The sequence below is a fragment of the Giraffa tippelskirchi genome, chromosome 7 (assembly GCF_054371585.1).
Source record: "Giraffa tippelskirchi isolate mGirTip1 chromosome 7, T2T-mGirTip1v1.2.pri, whole genome shotgun sequence".
Lineage (NCBI taxonomy): Eukaryota > Metazoa > Chordata > Mammalia > Artiodactyla > Giraffidae > Giraffa > Giraffa tippelskirchi.
Window position 1 is genome coordinate 6,170,851 of NC_137281.1, and position 19,370 is coordinate 6,190,220.

The 19,370-nt window shown below is 51.6% G+C and overlaps 2 protein-coding genes across 2 annotated transcripts; both read left to right on the top strand.

The window, feature by feature from the left end:
* The first annotated feature begins 642 nt into the window (after positions 1 to 642).
* KLK9 (kallikrein related peptidase 9) lies at positions 643 to 6,746 on the top strand. The gene is made up of 5 exons (XM_081507613.1): positions 643 to 685; positions 828 to 984; positions 3,761 to 4,026; positions 5,804 to 5,940; positions 6,594 to 6,746. The coding sequence occupies exons 1-5, from the start codon at positions 643 to 645 to the stop codon at positions 6,744 to 6,746; spliced, it is 756 nt and encodes a 251-aa protein (XP_081363739.1).
* Positions 6,747 to 7,541: 795 nt separating this feature from the next.
* On the top strand, positions 7,542 to 14,215 carry KLK8 (kallikrein related peptidase 8). Its single transcript, XM_081507612.1, has 7 exons — positions 7,542 to 7,625; positions 8,262 to 8,555; positions 8,971 to 9,048; positions 9,472 to 9,631; positions 9,828 to 10,087; positions 11,978 to 12,111; positions 14,010 to 14,215. Exons 3-7 carry the CDS (start codon positions 8,979 to 8,981, stop codon positions 14,163 to 14,165), a joined length of 780 nt encoding a protein of 259 aa, XP_081363738.1. The 5' UTR covers positions 7,542 to 7,625; positions 8,262 to 8,555; positions 8,971 to 8,978; the 3' UTR covers positions 14,166 to 14,215.
* The last annotated feature ends 5,155 nt before the right edge of the window (positions 14,216 to 19,370 follow it).

Below are 19,370 nucleotides of genomic sequence, written 5' to 3' on the forward strand. Positions count from 1 at the left end.
GCCACTCCAGCCAGCGTTTCTGTCTCTTTTTCTTTTTCTCGCCTGCATCCTTCGGTGTCTTTGTCTCCCTGTTTTGTTTTTTTTCCTTCTCCCTTTTCCTCTACCTCACCCCCATCCTGCCGGCTGGTTTGCCTTCTTTGGTCTGAGTCCTGACTCCCGGGAGGTCTCGCGAGGTAACGCTCCAGCCTGCCCAGTGTGCTGGTCCCAGCCCACTGCAACTTCATTCAAAATGAACTTGCTTCCACCCTAGGCCTCCACCTTAGGGATCTTCCTCCTTTCTCTCTTCCTCCTCCAGGCCACAGAATATCCTGTAACCGGATGCTGCAACCCAGAAGTCAGGGCGATCAGGGCTGCCCTCTCCGGAGAACCCACCTGAGAAGGACGATCTCACCCAGGGCCCCTCCACCATTTCGCCAGACCCCTGATGCCGCCGGCCCCTGGCTCATCCCGACAAAGGGTCTACCAGTGCTGTCTGCCTCCCCACGGCCCCCAGTCAAGGCCCCTGGGCTTCCCCCTCCTCCCCAGGACATGTCCCAACCCAGATTAATCATGGGGCGGCCCCAAGGAGGAAGATAGCATGGCTTACCATAAAGAAGCAGGGACATTGAGCACAGGCTCGAAGATCCAGGCACCCCAGAGGTCATGAGGCTGGGATTCCTCTGTGCTCTGCTTTCGCTCCTGGAAGGTGAGGTTCCCGCCGTCATGCTCCCCTCCATGGTGGCCCCCTCCCCCGGGCACCCCTCCATCAGGCCCTCTGTCCCGTGTCTCTCCCTGAGCCCTCCCACCTGGCTCTCTGATAACCCTTCTGCCTCCCATCCCCACCCCAGGGCAGGGCTGGGCAGACACCCGAGCCATCGGGGCCAAGGAATGTCGCCCCAACTCGCAGCCCTGGCAGGCTGGTCTGTTCCACCTCACCCACCTCTTCTGCGGGGCGACCCTCATCAGTGACCGCTGGCTGCTCACAGCTGCCCACTGCCGCAAACGGTGAGTGACCCGGAGGGGGCTGGAGGTCAGGAAAGAGAGAGAGGGCTGGGGACCTCTGTAGAGGAGGGAGGAGGAGCTTTGGGCAGGAAGGGCCGAGCCTCCACTTCTGTTCCCCAAAGTTCAACTCTTAGAATGACAGAAAGTCAACTCTCTAAATTCTAGCATCCTAAAGAATCTAGTCCTAAGGGTGTAGATTTTGAAACATCAACTCTTAGATGAGCTTCCTTGGTGGCTCACACCGGAAAGAATCTGCCTGCAAAGCAGGAGACCCGGTTCTATCCCTGGGTTGGGAAGATCCCCTGGAGAAGGAAAGGCAGCCCACTCCAGTATTCTTGCCTGGAAAATTCCATAGACAGGGGAGCCTGATGGGCTATAGTCCATGGGGTCACAGCGTTGGGCATTACTAATCGTCTTCACTCACTCAGACTCTTAGATGCCTAGACTCTGACCTGGAAAAATCCAGAGTTGTAGATTCCTAAAATCTTGCATCCGGGAGATTTTATGCTAATGTAAGTAAGGAATTATATTAATGACGTCGCTGAATTGGAGAAATGTAGATTCAGAGACAGGTAGAATCTGAGTAGTCTAGAAAAGCACTATCCAATGGAAATAGAACCCTAACCACGTAGGAAATTTTAAGTTTTCTAGCAGACACATCAAAAAGGCAAAGAAAGAAATGAGTAAAATTAATTTTAATAACAGATTTAACTTGCCATACTCAAAATGTTATTTCAACATGTAATCAATTTTTAAATAGTTATGAATGACATAGTCTTTTTTTTTTTAATACTAAGCCTTTGAAACCAGGCTTGCATTTTACAAGTATGTTGCATCTCCATTTGGACTAGCCACGTTTAAGTGCTCAATCACTGTGTCGGATAGCGCAACCCTAGAATCTTAGATTCAAAGTGTTGTAGCTAGGTTCATTGAGTAGAGAAGCTCATAGTCTGAGAATTTCTGAATTACAGTGTCCTAGAATACTGTGGCTTGTAGAATTCTAGAATCTTGAACCAAGTGAATTCTAGAAGATTATGTTTGTACATGTCTAGAATCTGGTGGATTTACATTCCCACATACTACCATTCAAGATTTCTAAAATCCCCGAAGTGTTAACCAAGAGAATTCTAGAGTTTCAAACTATTTGAAACCTAAATTCTTACATTCCTAAAATCAAAGATTTCTAGATTTCTAGAATGATGAAAGTCTAGTTTTACTGTCCTAGAATATTAGAACCTTAGGTTTTTATGCCCTAGACTTAAATTCAGATAATTTAAAAATCCTAGACTTTTTGGTTCAGGGAAATAAAAAACATTAGAATCTCAAATTCTTAAGATACTAGAGCTTGAGCCTCATAGAATTCTAAAATTGTGGGTTTCCAAGGTATTAGAACCTTAGAATTTCAGAATCTTAGATTCTGGGCATTCTAATAGAATTCTAGAATCTACCTGATGCAGAAATCCTTTTTATATTATCTTCGAAAAGGGGCCATCCCTCCTGTTGGATATTTTCCCTCTAGAAAGGAAGCATAGGGGCTACCCAGGCTGCTCTGTGAGAATTTCCCATCATACACCACTCCATGCTGCAGCCTCTTTTAGCTCAGGCCTGTACATCAGGCTAGGAAAACAATGGTCACATTTCAAAGACAGAGGGGAGAAGCAGAAATATGGAGGTGCAGGAGCTTCAGGAGCAGGGATAAGTCGGGGCTGCGGACTGGGGTTGGGACTGATTTCCCAGACACAGACACCAAGGCAACAGTGTGACAGAGGGAAAAGAAGAACTAACACCTTATGTTCCTCAAACTCTGCGTTCTCAGTCATTAGCCTGGTCCCCAACGTCAGAGGTCAGAGGTTGGGGGATGGACATGTAGACATCCTGAGGGTCCCTGGCTGTCCAGGGCATGAACCCAGAGCAGAACAAGTGGGTTCTGCCACTGCAGGGAGAGGGTTTGAGACTGGATTTCAGGAAGAAATGCATTGAGAGATGAGGGATGTAGCAGACAGGAAAAGTCTGAGGCCACAAATGACCCTGCTGCTGCTGCTGCTAAGTCGCTTCAGTTGTGTCCGACTCTGTGCGACACCATAGACAGCAGCCCACCAGGCTCCTCTGTCCCTGGGATTCTCCAGGCAAGAATACTGGAGCGGGTTGCCATATCCTTCTCCAATGCACGCATGCATGAAAAGTCGCTTCAGTTGTGTCCGACTCTGTGAGACCCTATGGACAGCAGCCCACCAGGCTCCTCCGTCCACAGGATTCTCTAGGCAAGAATACTGGAGTGGGTTGCCATTTCCTTCTCCAAACAAATGACTCTAGCTTGGGGATTTTCCATATCCCACCCTTTCCACATACACACATGAAAACACACAGCGCCACTCCCCACAGAAGCTGCCAGACCTGTGGGGGCAGGTTGTGGGGCTGTTGTTGGGTGGTGGGCGGAGGCCTCACCTGCCTCCATGGTTCCAGGGGACCCAGGTCACCACTGAGGCTCCAGGTGGGGCAGAGAGGAAGGTGGTTTACTTGACATGAGGTGTGAGCTTTGAGGGAGAGCTATGAAGTAGAGGCAGACGAAGGGATGGAGTGGGAAGCAGGGACCCAGAGAGGGTGTGTGCCTTGCTTAAAATCACACAGCCCTGTGGGTCATGTACAGATGACAAGGGCCCAGAGAGGGTGTGTGGGTTGTGGAGAGTCACACAGTATCCCGGTGGTCAGAATAAAGAGGATCAGGGCTGAGAAGACACCTCGCCTTCTTCCACCCTGACCTCTGACACCTGTCCAACAGATACCTGTGGGTCCGCCTCGGGGAGCACCACCTCTGGAAATGGGAGGGTCCAGAGCAGCTGTTCCGGGCCACAGACTTCTTCCCTCACCCTGGGTTCAACCAGGACCTCACTGCCCAAGACCACAACGATGACATCATGTTGGTTCGTCTGCCCCGGAAGGCACATCTAGGACCTGCCGTGCAGCCCCTCAACCTCAGCCAGACCTGCGTCTCCCCAGGCACCCAGTGCCTCATCTCAGGCTGGGGGGCCGTGTCTAGTCCTAAGGGTACAGCCTCGCCCACCGCAGACACCCTGATGTCTCATGCTGGGGGTCTGAAGCCCCTCTCTGCCTCTGTCTCTGCTTTTTCATCTCTATGTTTTATCTGTCATCTATCTAGGCATCCATATATTTCATCAGATCTAAATGCTATGAATGATAAGATGCACCATTATCTTACAACCCACTAAGAACGAGAAAAAGAAAAACAGGTCTCAGCCAGCCTTTTCTTACAAAATACACGGAAGTACCTATAGCTGAAAGGACACGTTTGCATTTTTTTTCACTTCTTTTTTTAAAACATTTTATTCCTTCTTATTGATTTTTGGCAGCGCTTGCTTTTTGTTGCTGTGCCAGGGCTTTCTCTAGTTGTGGCGAGCTGGGGCTCCTCTCTAGCTGTGGTGCGCAGGCTTCTCCTTGCGGTGGCTTCTCTTGTTGCGGAGCGCAGGCTCTGGGACACATGTGTTCAGTGACTGTGGCTCGCAGGCTCTAGAGAGCTGGCTCAGAAGTTGTAGTGCCCGGGCTTAGTTGCCCCGCGGCAGGTGGAATCTTCCCAGACCAGGGATCGAACCCGCGTTCTCTGCATTGGCAGATGGATTTATAACCACTGGACCACCAGGGAAGTCCCCAAACATCCCTGTAGGACATCATTTACTGGAAGGCACATCCTGATTTCAGAGATGTTTACATGTGAAAATACCTGCATCTTAGAACTGAAATAAGGTCTGTGTCACTCAGAGTCAGAAATCAGCACATCCGTTAGTCAAATCTTGCTTCCCACGGCAGTACTGGCTTTCAAAGGGCTGTGGAAATAAACAAAAACCTCAGTTTGTGGCTGCCAACAGTTAAAACCCGAGCGATGTGATATAAAAGCCAAGCTTCTTGATTTGCTTGAAAAATTCAAAGCTGACAATGCTGGGTCCGTATTTCTAAAATAACGGCCACTGTTGGGCAGAATTCAGTGGCGGCTGTGCCCTTCAGACAGCACATGGGTTCTTTGGTTCACCGCGTCTCATCCCCAAGGACTGCTGTTTCCCTGGCAGCCCCTCCCCCACTTCCCCATCTCTAGTCTCTCCATGTCTTTGTCTCCGTCTCTGCCAACGGCCATCTCACTGTAAACTTCTCCTCCCCTTGATCTCACTACTTTCTCCCTGGATGTCTCTTGGTCTGTTTCTTTATTTATTTACATTTTTTTTTTATTGTATTTGTTTTTGTCACTGCATGCGGGTGTTCTCTGGTTTCAGAGAGCGGGGAGCTAGCTGTAGCTGTGGAGCCCAGGCTTCTAATTGTGGCGGCTGACCCAGGCGGAGCACGGGCTCTAGGGCACGTGGCCTTCAGTAGTTGCAGCATGCGGGATCTAGTTCCCTGAGCAGGGATCGAACCTGGGCCCCCTGCCTTGGGAATGTGGAGTCTTAGCCAACTGGACCACCAGGGAATTCCCATCTCTGAGTCTGTTTCTCCCTATGTCTTCATTGCCTCCTCTGAGAATTCTCTTTCCCCTTCAGTGGTCTCTATCTCCCATCATGGTCCCTCTTTTTCTCTGTGTGAGTTTTATGCATATCTCGTCTCATCTCTTGGCTCTCTGCATCTTTCTCTTTCTCTCTCCCCTTCGTCTCCATCTGTTTCTCCTCCATGCTGTGATTCTGTTGCTTTGTCACTTGTTTCTGTCTTGGAGAGTCTCATGCTGTGGGGCGGTGGGTCCATCTTTGGAAAGTAGGGGGAGCGGGGCGGTGCTGAGTGTGATGGAGACAGCTGCTGATCATTTACGGACCTGCTTTCCCAACAGTGGAGTACCCACTGACGCTGCAGTGTGCCAGCATCAGCATCCTGGAGCCCCGACTCTGCCGTCGGGCGTATCCAGGCCACATCTCCGACAGCATGCTCTGTGCCGGCCTATGGGAGGGGGGCCGGGGCTCCTGCCAGGTGAGACCTGCTCTGGGAAGGATGGGGGTGGGTATCCTGCAGCAATTCTGGGGTCCTGGGGGAGAAAGGAGTTGGAGACCCAGACTTCCTAGAACAGAGCATGGAAGGATCTGGGATACCTGGGTCCGGGAAGGGGAGGGATCAGTCCTGCCAGGATTTCTAGACCTAAAAGAGGAGGGGACTGGGGTTTGGACTCTATGTCCTGGGAGGAGAGGGGTTAGGATCCACGATGCTAGATCCTAGGGGGAGGTGGGGGCTATGAGATTTTACTCCTGCATCTCTGGGCTTCGCCGGGTGGTTCAGAGGTAAAGAATCTGCCTGCCGATGCAGGAGACACAGGAGACGTGGGTTCCATCCCTGGGTTGGGAAGATCCCCTGCAGGAGGAAATGGCAACCCGCTCCAGTACGCTTGCTGGGAAAATTCCATGGACAGAGGAGCCTGGCGGGCTATAGTCCATGGGGTCACAAACCAGTTGGACACGACTGAGCGCCTGAGCCCACACTGGTGGACTGAGGGAGGAGGGACTGGAGATCCGGACGCCTGGGTATTGGAGGAGAAGGGAACTGGAAGCTTCCTCGGAGGGAGAAAATGCCTTGTGTCAGGTCCTGAGTAGACGAGCCTAACAGTTTCTCTGCTCTTGTTCGGCGTGCAGGGTGACTCTGGGGGCCCCCTGGTTTGCAATGGGACCCTGGCCGGTGTGGTGTCCGGGGGCTCGGAACCCTGCTCCAGGCCCCGGCGCCCTGCGGTCTATACAAGCGTGTGCCACTACCTGGACTGGATTCAAGAAACCATGGGAGACAACTGAGCCCTCGCGCCTTGGACGACCAGGAGAGGAAGGTGGGCGCAGAGCAGGCGGATTTGCAAGACTCCAGCCTCAACGGTCTTCGCCCCTGGCCTCAGCTGGCCTGGAGACGCCTTCTGGATATTCAAGTTCCCGGTTTCTGGATGTTCAGACCCGGGATTCCCCGTGAACTGTATAGCTGCCCCCACACCCCCAAGTTGAAAGGAGCGGGGAGACACCTCTGCTCCTCCTGGCCGCATCTCTGAGTCACCAGGAACTGGCACCGCCCCCATAGAAGAGCGTCCCCTGCGGTCTACCTCGGGAAAGACATCCACTAAAGAGCTTCTCCAGGTGCTTCCCTGGCGGCTCAGTGGTAGAGAATCCACCTGCCAGTGCAGGAGACGCAGGTTCGATCCCTGGTCTGGGAAGAAGAATCCCACGTGCCTGGGATTAACTAAGTCCCGGAGCCACAACGACTGCGCCGGCGCTCTGGAGCCCAGGGACTGTAACTGCTGAGCCCACCGCGCCCGCCGCAGCTACAGAAGCTGGGGCACCGACAGCCGGGGCTCCACAACGGAGAAAAGCCCAGGCAGCAAGCAGAATCCAGCAAAGCCCCAAATAAATAAGTTAATTAATAAATAGCGTCTCCCTCCGGAGCTTTGTCCAATGAGATTTCCCCTTACAGCCCCACCTCCTTGATCAGCGAGCTCGCCTTACTGGAGGGTACCTCCCCCACGTGGAACTCAGGCAGTGAGTCAGTTTCTGCCCACTCCCCCGATCCCTCACCGTGGCCCCTTCCTGGGCGTGTCCAGGGTGTTCATCCTGGCGGGGACCAACCGAAAGGAGAGAAGTTGGGAGAGGCGCTCAGTCCCCTCCGATCTAAGGGATAATTTTGCATTAAACGTGCGGAGTCCTGCCTTCCTTCTGCCGGTTTTGTAGGATAAAAGATGGGCATCGGGTGGGCGATGGAGGGCAGAGAGGGAGCACGGCCGCTGCGTTGCAATTCCCCATAAGCCCGGAGTAGGTCCTGCCTAAGTCTGGCTCCATCAGCCCTATTGCAGCAAGGCTCCTGGGCTCTGCTTGGGCCGGTCCCGTCACCCCCAGGGGAAGGGGAAACCAGGTCACAGCGCCTCCCAAACCTGCCTTCCCGGAATCTGGACCTCGCAGGGGGCAGCCAGCAGGCGGGGCGCCCCGCCCTCAGAAGTTGGGACCCAGAAGACGAGCTTGTCTCCCGTTCTGGGTTATTGGCAACCCCCTCCTCCCACAAAAACCCAGGCTCCGAATTTCTCCTTCCAAAAAACCCCTTAAGAATTCAGCCTCCAGCCCCTTCTTCCTCAGACTTCAAATCCAGGCCTCCATCGCCCTCCTCCCTCAGACCCAGGGGTCCAGACCCCCAGCCCCTCCTCCCTCAGACCCAGGAGACCAGGATCCCAGGACCCCAGCCCCTCCTCCCTCAGCTTCAGGAGACCAGGATCCCAGGACCCCAGCCCCTCCTCCCTCAGCTTCAGGAGTCTGGACACGCATTCCTTTCTGTTTCAGACCCAGGAGTCACAGTACTAAGCTCCTTCCCTCCCAGACCTCAAGAGTTCGAGATTCCAACCCCTCCTCCCTCCAGATTTCCCGGTCAGCCCCCGAGCCTCTCCTCAGCTATACCCAGGCTTCCAGTTCCTCGATGCTCTGCCGGCTCCCAAGTGGGAGGAGTCGGATCGGGAGGCGGGCCGTTCCAGTTAAAAGGCTCCAGGATCTTGTACCAGGCACTGCAGAGCTGAAGTACTGGGAGCTCTCGCTCTGGCCCGGAATCAGTAGGTGACCCCGCCCCTTGAATTCCATAAGGTGAGATGCTAAAGATCTCAGGCACAGGGTATCAGCCCGCCCCCCTCCTCCAGAACCTCAGATCCCTTCCTCCTTGGAGACCCAGCAATCAGCACCCCAGTCCCACGCTCTCCAATACTTAGGAGTCTCAGCTTCCAGTTGGCTCTTCCTTCAGACCCAGGAGTCGGAGATCCTGACTCCCTCCTTCCTTGGAATGTGGGAATCCACCCCCATGGGCTCCCAGTAACTCAGATTCAGCAATCTGGAGCCCTCTCTCATTTTTCAGACCCGAGGCTCTGGGTCCTCAGCTCCTGCTTCCTGCAAGACCCAGAAGAATGGTTCAGGGTCTTGCTTCTCCCCACCCCAATCCTGAGATCACTAGGGTTTTTGTCTCCTCCTTCCTCCTCCACTCAGCCCTGTTCTCTCCGTCTCCCAGGCCCCACCATGGGATGTCCCTCACCTGCTGCAGTCTGGATCTGGATGCTTCCGCTCTTGCTGTCGGAATCCCGGGCAGGTGAGGGGGCCCAGAAGGCATCGGTGGAGCACGTGAGCCTAGGGGAACACCGTGATGGTGGTTACGTGGGTGCCTGGGGCGGCCTGTGGGGAGATGGGAAGTGTGAGATGACATGTGGGAGCTCCCGTAGGGTGGAGGCCTGGTACACGTGGCGGCAAGTAGGAATGTGTTAGTTTCTGCTGGGTATTGCAGGGGTTGCCTGCTGAGGGGTGCAGATATTTACGCGAGTATACGGGGCGGGTGCACGCAGGCTCAGGTGTGTGACTCTGTGTTTGGTGACTCATGGCCTTCCACGAGTGTAAGTGTGCATCTGTGCTGCAGTATGTGCAATCCGGGCGGCAGATGCTGGAGAAGGGTGTGTGCGTGTGTATGCATTTGAACCCACCGTATTTTCCTGTCCCAAACTTCCCCCTCCTGCCACAGGACACCTGAGGGCACAGGGGAGCAAGGTGCTGGAAGGCAACGAGTGCAAGCCCCACTCTCAGCCGTGGCAGACGGCCTTGTTCCAGGGTGTCCAGCTCATCTGTGGGGGTGTTCTCATAAAGAACAACTGGGTTCTTACAGCAGCCCACTGTCAAAAAAAGTGAGTGGATTTCTGCAGCAGAGGTGGGCTGGAGCTTGGAGAAAGAGGGGGCTGGGGCTTTGCTTCAGGAAGGGCGAGCTGGGGACCAGGTCTCTGAGAATGGAAGTCTGAGAGAAGAGGGGACCTGGGTCTCAGAGAGGAGGAGGCTGGGAGCCCAGATCCCTGCCTGGGTGCCCAATCACCCCCATCATCACAGGAAATACACGGTCCGCGTGGGAGAGCACAGCCTGAAGAATAAGGATGAGTCAGAACAAGAGAGGGCCGTGGCTCAGTCCATCCCGCACCCCTGCTACAACAACAGCAACAACAACCACAGCTACGACGTGATGCTCATTCAACTACGTGGTCGGGTATCCCTGGGGCCCAAAGTGAAGCCCATCAAGCTGGCGGATCACTGCCCTCAAGTTGGCCAGAAGTGCACCATCTCAGGCTGGGGAACTGTCACCAGTCCCCGAGGTAGTGGGAGGGAAAGGAGGAGCTGGTTGGCCCAGTGGACCCCAAGCCACTGGCAACGCTTTGCCTCTAGAGCAGATAAGGAAGGGAACGTGATTGTGAGGTTGACAGTCACGGGCGGTGCATGTTAGAGACCTTCAAGACCAGAATATTGATAGGCATGATGGGAAAAAAGGAAACAGATTGTTTAACTGGGCTCAGAAAAGTGGATGGATGAATGAAGAGTGGATGAGTGAATGCATTCTTCCTTTAAGGTGGAGAGTTATGAGACTTTTTGTTTTGCAGAAAGTCAAAAGTGTTCGTTGCTAGTCGGGCCTGACTCTTTGCGACCCCATGGTCGCCAGCCCGCCAGGCTCCTCTGTCCGTGGAATTCTCCAGGCAAGAACACTGGAATGGGTAGCCATTCCCTTCTCCAGGGGATCTTTCCGACCCAGAGATTGAACCTGGGATTCCTGCACTGGCAGGCAGATTCTTTACTGTCTGAACCACCAGGGAAGCCCTATTTTGTTGTTCAGACTTTTACATAATCTTCACAACAGACTTGGGATACAGGGACTCAGTGGCCCAGGAAAACAGGCTCCCTCTTCTCCATCTTGAACCCAAGATTCTGGCCCCAGATCCCATCACACCCAGGAGTCCAGGCCTTTTCTCCCCCAGGACGCTCGGTCTAGACCCCCATCTCCCTCCTCTTTCTTGACTCAAGTCTGGACTCCACTGAGGTCCTCCCTCTGGGGCTTCAGAGTTCAGGGAGTCCTTTGCCTTGCTTCACAATAAAGAGATTGGGGCTCAGCTCAGAGGTGATGTGATTTGCTAAGAAAGCAAAATCAGAATTCAGCTTGTCTGAGTCAATGGGATGAAAACAATGGGATACTGTGGAAACCTACCTGCTCATGAATCAGACAGGTCAGTTCAAACCATGGTTCTGCCCCTTTTCTCTGGGCAGGTCCCCTTCCATCTCTTGACCTCACTTTGCTCATCTACAAAAATGGGGATAATTATCCAATAGGTTTCTAAGCTCCACGAGGGCTCAGATTTTATCTGTTTTCTTCATTGTGTGTTCCTAGTGTTCAGGGTGGTAACCGGTATACAGTACGTGTTCAGTAAACATTTGTTGAAGGAATGCATGGATGAAGGAATGAATGATTCCCTCCTTCCAAGAGCTCATGTGAGGATTAAATGAGATTCTGGGCATATAGCTTCTGGTACATAGAGGTACCAGGTAGAATTTTTCCCTCTGAAGTCTATTTTTCAAAGGTTAATGAGAAAAACTAGTTCCACTGTCCATCATCTATTCAGCACTTATTTTGTGAACATCTGATATGTCCCAGGTAATGTACCATAAAAAGCCTTGTGGAGTTCCATGCTAGGCGGGGGAATAGACAATAAACAAATACATATAAAATGAAATATTAGATGGAGCCAAGTGCTATAATGGAATATTATTAGGGGTTGGGGTAAGAGGAAAGGGAGTGATGGAAATGTGGTGTTGTAGTTAAAATAATCAGGGAAGGCTTCTAGGAAGAGGTGATATTTGGAAGAAGTAGGACTGAGCTGAGTTGGAGGACCTGCTGGTCTGGGAATGGGAAGATTGGAAAGATTCAGAGGTGTCACAGAGGGGCGCTTCCAGGTCTGCCAGTCACCCGATCCTTCATTTGAAAATGACCTCAGGGGAAGAAACAAGCAATATGGTCCAAAGGTCCTTCTCTAGGTGGAGAAAAAGAAACAGCAGGGGCTGTGGCTTTCTTTCCTGTGATGAGAGGAGAATGTGCCCTCCTGTGAGATGTCTTAGAAAGCCCCGTGCAGCTGTGGGTGCACGGACGGGAGGTTAGATCCGGACAGGGTTGGAAGGAAAGGATTGCTGCCTCTGGCAACTTACAGCCTCTGCTCCCTCAGAGAATTTTCCTGACACTCTCAACTGCGCAGAAGTAAAAATCATTCCTCAGAAGCAGTGTGAGAAAGCCTACCCAGGGCAAGTCACGGATACCATGGTCTGTGCCAGCGACAGCAGTGGGGCTGACACGTGCCAGGTGAGTGCCTTCGGAAACTCCCTCTTTGATCTACTTATTTTTGGCTGTGCTGGGTCTCCGTTGCTTTGCTAGGGCTTTTTCTGGTTGCAGCGAACGGGGCGGGGGTTGGGGAGGGGATGTTCCTCTTCGTTGCCGAGCGCTAGCTTCTCATTGCTCTCTCGTTGCCGAACGCAGGCTCTAGGCCCGTGAACTCAGTAGCTGTGGCGCCCGGGCTTAGTTCCTCTGCGGCATGTGGGATCTTCCCGGACCAGGGATCAAACCCGAGTCCTCTGCATTGGCAGGCAGATTCTTATCCACTGGGCCACTGGGGAAGTCCTGAAACTCCCTTTTTCCCTCTCTCGCCTTGCAGAGATGTGAGGCTTGGCAGTGGGGCGATCCCAAAGAGTCAGCACCCCTGTCTCTACAGAGTGGGAAGCGAGTTCAGAGGAGGCACACTCCCTGCAGGCTGCACAGCATCAGAATAATTTAATCGTCCTTGTTATTTCCTTGGGAACGCTTGCCAGCGGGGGGAAGGTGCAGGGAGGAGTAAGGGATTAAAGGGAGTGAGAAGCTAAATCCATGAAGGGTAAGCTCCCTGCCCTTTTTTCCACTGTTAGCACCTGGAGTTCGTGCTGACTTTCCCGATGATGACCGTAGAGTGAGCTACTTTTCTCTGGGTCCTGACTGGGTTCCCTGGCATGGCTGCCTTCTACGACTGGTTCCTTGGGGAGCAACACTGTCTTCCCAACTGGCCAGAGGACGGCACTGTTGATTTCAGGGCTCCCTCAATGGGCTCCCCATCCTCAAGATGACACATCTTGGACTAGATACAGTGCTCTCTAGCCTACTGGCTGCAAGTTCAGTCCTCACGGCTCCACTTGGATTTGTCCCCACCCCCTTTGCTAACGATTGGTCCCTGAAGACAATGCTTCAGTGCTCCCTTTCCTATTGGCCAGGAATAGAATCATTCCCTTTCCTATTGGCCAAGAACAGACTCATTTCCATGAGTAGATCCTGCCACGGAAGCTAATCTTTTCCGGATGATTCCTTAGAGACAATAGTGTCTTCCCACATTCTCCCGCCTTTTTCTCTTGGGTGTGTGTATATCCACAAGAACCCGGCTCCCTTCTCCTGTGTTTTGTAACTAGATGATCTCTTCAAGATTGGCCAGGAATTGTTGTTGTTATCTTTCAGTCGCTCAGCCGTGTCCCACTCCTTGCGACCCCATGGACTGCAGCACGCCAGGCTCCCCTGTCCTTCACTACCTCCCAGAGTTTGCTCAAACTCATGTCTATTGAGTCGGTGATGCCATCCAATCATCTCATCCTTTGTCGTCCCCTTCTCCTGATGTCAATCTTTCCCAGCATTAGGATCTTTTCCAATGAGTTGACTCTTTGCATCAGGTGGCCAAAGTATGGAGGAGCTCAGTCTCCCCGATGCAATTGCTACTCTCTGCTCTCTGGATTGGACCCTCCAGAGGGCATTCTCTTCCCACATTGATCAGGATTTCCTCCACTGCCCTTAGACATCTTGTCTGTATGCCCACACATGGAGGCCCCACCCTTCTCTCTCACCATTGGTCCCAGGATACAATGATCTTATGCCCAGGGAACCAATCACGTGACAGAGATGGTAAAAATGCTGGTGTGTGTGTTTCCTAGTTGTTCAGTTGGGTCCGACTCTTTGTGATCCCATGGGCTGTAGCCCTGCCAGGCTCCTCTGTCCAGGGGATTCACCAGGTAAGAATGCTGGAGTGGGTAGCCATCCCCTTCTCCAGGGGATCTTCCAGACCCAGGAATTGAACCCAGGTCTCCCACATTTGGGGCAGATGCTTTACCATCTGAGTCATTAGGGAAGCCTACAAAATGCTGGTAACAGCTGAGCAACTTAGGTGAAAATCTTCTATTCTCCCCTTCTAGGGAGATTCTGGGGGCCCGCTGGTATGCAATGGCGTTCTCCAGGGCATCACATCGTGGGGATCAGACCCCTGTGGACGGCCTGAGAAACCTGGTGTCTACAGCAAAGTCTGCCGCTTCCTGGACTGGATTAAGAAGACCACAGGCAGCAGGGGCTGATCCCAAGACAAGCTCTAAATCTCCCTCAATAAACTCACAACTTTAGCCTGGCTCCCTGCTTGTCTGTGCTTTGGCCCTCCTGAGAGGGATGGAGGGGCAGAGGGTCTGCACCCCGGAGATGGAGAGATGAGAGTCCCCATGGTCACTTTGCCCATCACCACTGTCCAAAATTCCACCCCCCCCCCAATTTTTTTTTTCTGGAAGGACTTGGAGGAATGGGAGGTTAATTTCAGAGGAGAGAGACGATGTAAGGATATCCAAATGTCCAAAGGACTGGCCTGCGAAAGACCATTAAAAGAGTTTCTGTTCAGTTTTTCTAAGCAACTAAACTGTTACTAAGCTCTGGGGAGAGATGCTGTTGTTGTTCAGTCGTTCAGTTGTGCCTGACTCTTTGCGACCCTGTGGACTGCAGCACGCCAGGCTCCCTTGTCCTTCACTATCTCCCAGAATTTGCTCAAATTTATGTCCATTGAGTTAGTGATGCCATCCAACCATCTCATTCTCTGTCGTCCCCTTCTCCTCCTGCCCCCAATCTTTCCCAGCATCAGGGTCTTTTCCAGTGAGCCAGCTCTTCCCATCAGGAGGCCAAAGTACTGGAGCTTCAGTCCTTCCAATGAATATTCAGGACTTATTTCTTTTCAGATTGACTGGTTTGATCTCCTTGCAGTCCAAGGGACTCTCAAGAGTCTTCTCCAGCACCACAGCTGGAAAGTATCAATTCTTTGGTGCTCAGCCTTCTTTAGGGTCCAACTCTCACATCTGTAGATGACTACTGGAAAAACCATAGCTCTGACTATGGGGAGATTTCTCCTTATAAACTGTGAGATATGCAGAGTTGGGTCCAGGAAATATATGAATAGCTAACATATGCACCCAGAAGCATCCATGAAACTGAGGCAGCACAAAAGTTGGAAGAATCTATTTATGTCAAGGAGCTTTTGCATACAAATGGCTGAGCTCCAGTTCAAACTGACTTTATGCATAAAGGGGGATTGGCTGGTTTAGGTGCTTAGGAAGGCCTTGGAGATGATTCATAATATTAGAGGAAGTAACATGGATATCAGAGTCTCAAGTACCTGAACTGATGTGTGTGTGTATGTGCTCAGTCACGTCCGACTCCTTGTGACTCCATGGACTGTAACACCACCAGCCTCCTGTGTCCATGGAATTATCCATGGCAAGAATACTGGAGTGGGTTGTTATTTCCTACTCCAGGATATCTTCCCAACCTAGGGATCGAACCCACGTCTTTCACATCTCCTGCATTGGCAGGTGGATTCTTTACCACTGGCACCACCTGGGAAGCCCACCTGAATTGGTGAGTTAAGCCAATCACCTCTCTGTCCCTCTGTGGCAATTTCTCTGTCTCTCTCCCTGCTCTCTCTGTCTCTCTCTCATATGTGTGGACTGTTTCTCATCTTGACTCATCTCTTTTCTTCTCCTGTGGATCTCATTTCAGCCTCTATAGACAAATGTCTTCACACTTAGGGAACATAGTAGCCTCAGACAGCCCCAGTTCAGCAAACCCAGCAGAAACAAAAATCTCTTTCCTCCCAACATCTTCATATGAATCCCAGGGAAGAACTCTGATTAGTCCAGCTTGCACTGAGCCCACCCAATGGATCGATCATTATTTCTAGGGAGGAAACCATGATCTTGACTTAACTGGGCCATATGTCTATACCAACGGGTGGGAGGGTTTTGGAAAACTGTGATTGACGGTTTCACCAGAACTACATGCATGGGCGGGGGCAGCTTTCCAAAAGAAATGGGGGCTGTTGTTGAAAAAAGTGGGGAAGGGAATCCCGGAAGTCAGAAACAATGGGCTTTCAGAACCTAAGAAGCTGAAATAGAAAGTTCCAGGATCACAAGGTCCGGGATGCCTTAGGGCAAGGCACAGCTGCAGGGCGGCGAGGTACCAGTGCTCAGGTGTGATGGTGAGCTGGACGATGAGTCTTCAGGCAGAAGACCAGGACAGGAGTCTGGAGGGCAAAGGAAGTATGGAACTGGGTGTCTGGGTGGGTCCAAAGAGCAGGACTAAGCATAAAGGGCACATACAAGAGGGCTGGGATTTGGGGCTCCGGCCAACATGGGGACAAGCCTCGTGAATAAGTCCACGGGATTCCCAGTTCATTTTGAACCAAGAGAGGCTCTGAGCATAGGTGACGGTGTCCCAGAGAAATTTCCTTCTCAGACTGGGTCTGTGTGATGGTGATGGGTGTGTGTCTGTTCAGTTGCTCAGTCGTGTCTGACTGTTTTTGACCCCCTGGACTGTAGCCCGCCAGGCTCCTCCGTCCAAGGGGTTCTCCAGGCAAGAATACTGGAGTGGGTTGCCATGCCCTCCTCCAGGGGGGCTTCCTGACCCAGGGATCGAACCTGTCTCTTCTGTCTCCTTCATTAGCAGGCGGGTTCTTTACCACTAGCACCACCTGGCATACCTTGGGCAATCCTCAGCATTCCAATTCTGACCCTTCTGACTCCTTAGCTATTGATTTTCCACAAGGATTCTAACTTTTTTTTTTTCCTTTTTTTCTTTGGCATTACCTCATGGCATGTGGAACTTCCTCAACTAGGGCTCGAACCTACAGCTCCTGCAGTGGAAGGGCAGAGTCTTAACCCGTGCACCGCCAGGGAAGCCTCAGTTCTCACTTGTTGTTGTTTTTTTTAATATATATTATTTATTTATTTGGCCGTGCTGGCTCTTCGCTGCTGCATAGACTTTTCTCCAGTTGCGGTGAGTGGGGGCTCCTCTCCGGGTGCAGAGTGCAGGCTTCTCTTGTGGAGCTTGGGCTCTAGGCTTGAGGGCTTCAGTCGGTGTGGCTCTCGGGCTGTGGAGGACAGGCTCAGTAGTTGCATGCATGGGCTTAGTTGCCAACACGGTATGTGAGATCTTCAGGGATCAGGGATTGAACCTGTGTCTCCCGCATTGGCAGGCAGATTCTTCACCACTGAGCCACCAGGGAAGCCCTCTAACTTTGTTTAAACCTCCCTTTTCTCATCTATAAAGTGGGAGAGACAGTCCTCGCGTGGACCCATGAGAGGAACAGAGATGAGGGTCACAAGGCAGCTGACACGTCACATAGTAGGTGCACAAGATTTTCCAGGGGATGGGGTAAGGCAGCACACAGGCACTCAGGGATCAGCCCCTGGTCCGGGATGATTCCACGAACCGTGGGCAACGTCCACAACTTCTGAGCCTACTCTAGCGTCTATGAGCCACAGCTACTGAAGCCCATCGGCCTAGAACCTGTGCTCTGCAACAGCAAACCTTTAGTATCTGTATCTTCTACCGTCAGATACCACGCTCCAAGCTTGGTCAGAATTCAAAGTGAAATCTACGTGTTACCTTTTAAAATGTCTATAATTTGACCATATCCTTCATCAATGCTAGAGGTGAATGAGGAGGTAGACTGCCATCTTTTAATATGCTTACTTGTTCTGTTTCCCATACAACATTTTAGAATATGAGTTAGGTGATATTCAGGCTTATAATAAAGTAATTGCGTTATTAAGAAAAAAAAAAATAACCCAAGACTGGTGTTGAGAATTGTGTCAAAGTAAAGATTAGGGTTCTCTTCAGCCTCCTAGGCATTCTGTGAAAATAGTGAGGTCTTTTTCACTCTCTCTTGAGCACTTGATCGTATCCAACCATGTCATCCATCAAGCGAGAGACTCTGATGTCTTAATATCTGTCTCCCTCTCCACAGCTTCCATTTAATCCATTGCCAAGACCTGTTGATTCTCCCACATGCACCTTGAATCCCTCCACTTATTGCCATCCTTACCTCCCAAATGGCTTTATCCAAGTCACCATCATCTCTCATCGGAACAATAACAATAGTTTTCTCATGTCTCCACATCCCCTTAAAATCCATCCTTCATATAGCGGCCAGAGTGATATTTTGAAAGTACAAATCCTGTTAACATCATTCCATCTTTCTGCTTGACCATCTGCTGTGTTTTGACTTGGTCCACCAGCCACTTCTCTCCCCAGTCCCAGGAAGGCTGCCATGCTTCCAAAATTTACATTCAGAGGGGGTACTATCTAGAAGAAAGAAAAGAGAATTCTGCCAGTGTCTCTTTTTGAAAATAAGAAAGCCTCAGGGATCTCCCCTTCACTCCTCACTGGCCAGACCTGCATCACATGTTCATTTCTAAACCAGTCTCTGGCAGGCAGGATATGATTTTCCTGCTTGCTGCGGTCAACTTCATAGTCATGAGGAGGATGAAAGATTATCCAAACAAAATTGGAGTTCTGATAGAAAGACAGAAGGAGTGAATGCTTAAGTAGGCAACAGTAATGTCTATTATGGGCCAAATTATGGGACAAACCTAGAATTTGGTTAAGGGGTCAAAATTGAGGTAAGATTTAGGCTCAGGGTTGAGGACCAGATCACATTTTGGGGGTCTGATTTAGAAGCTGGAGTCAATTCCACTTTTAGGAACTGGCCTTCAGGTATAATGGTTCCCATCTTACTCAAGGTAAGTGCCAAAGTCCTACATTGATTTTCAGGATCCTATGTCATCCAAGTCCTGTTACCTCTCTCACCTCATCACCTGCCCTTGTGCTCCTGCTCATTCAGCTCCAGCCAAAGGGCTCCCTTGGACTTCCCTGGTGGCGCGGTGGATAAGAGTCCGCCATCCAATGCAGGGGACGCGGGTTCGATCCCTGGTCGGGGAAGGTTCCACGTGCCTAGGAGCAACTAGGCCCACGGGCCACAACTTCTGAGCTCGCACTGTAGAACCCACGAGCCGCCGCTATTGAAGCCCACGAGCCGCCGCTATTGAAGCCCACCGAGCCGCTGCTATTGAAGCCCACACGCCTAAAGCCTGTGCTGTGCAACAGAGACTGCAGTGAGGAGCCTGAGCCCCGCAACAGAGAGCAGCCCCCGTTCACCGCACACAACTAGAGAAAGCCCCCGCACAGCCACGAAGATGCAGCACAGCCGAAAATAAATAACAAAAATCTCAAAAAGGGCTCCCCTGCTAGAACATTGTATTCACACCTCTTGCCTAACTTACCAGCCCATTTGCTCTGCCTAGAACTCACTCCCTCCAAGAAGCCACATGGACCCATCCACCAACTCCTTTAAGATTTTGTTCAAATGTCATCTTCATGACATTTGGAATCTTCCTAATAATACAACCCTAGGGGTCCCTGAGAGTGGGGGAAACCAGTATCTCCCTGTCCCTCTTCCCTGCTTT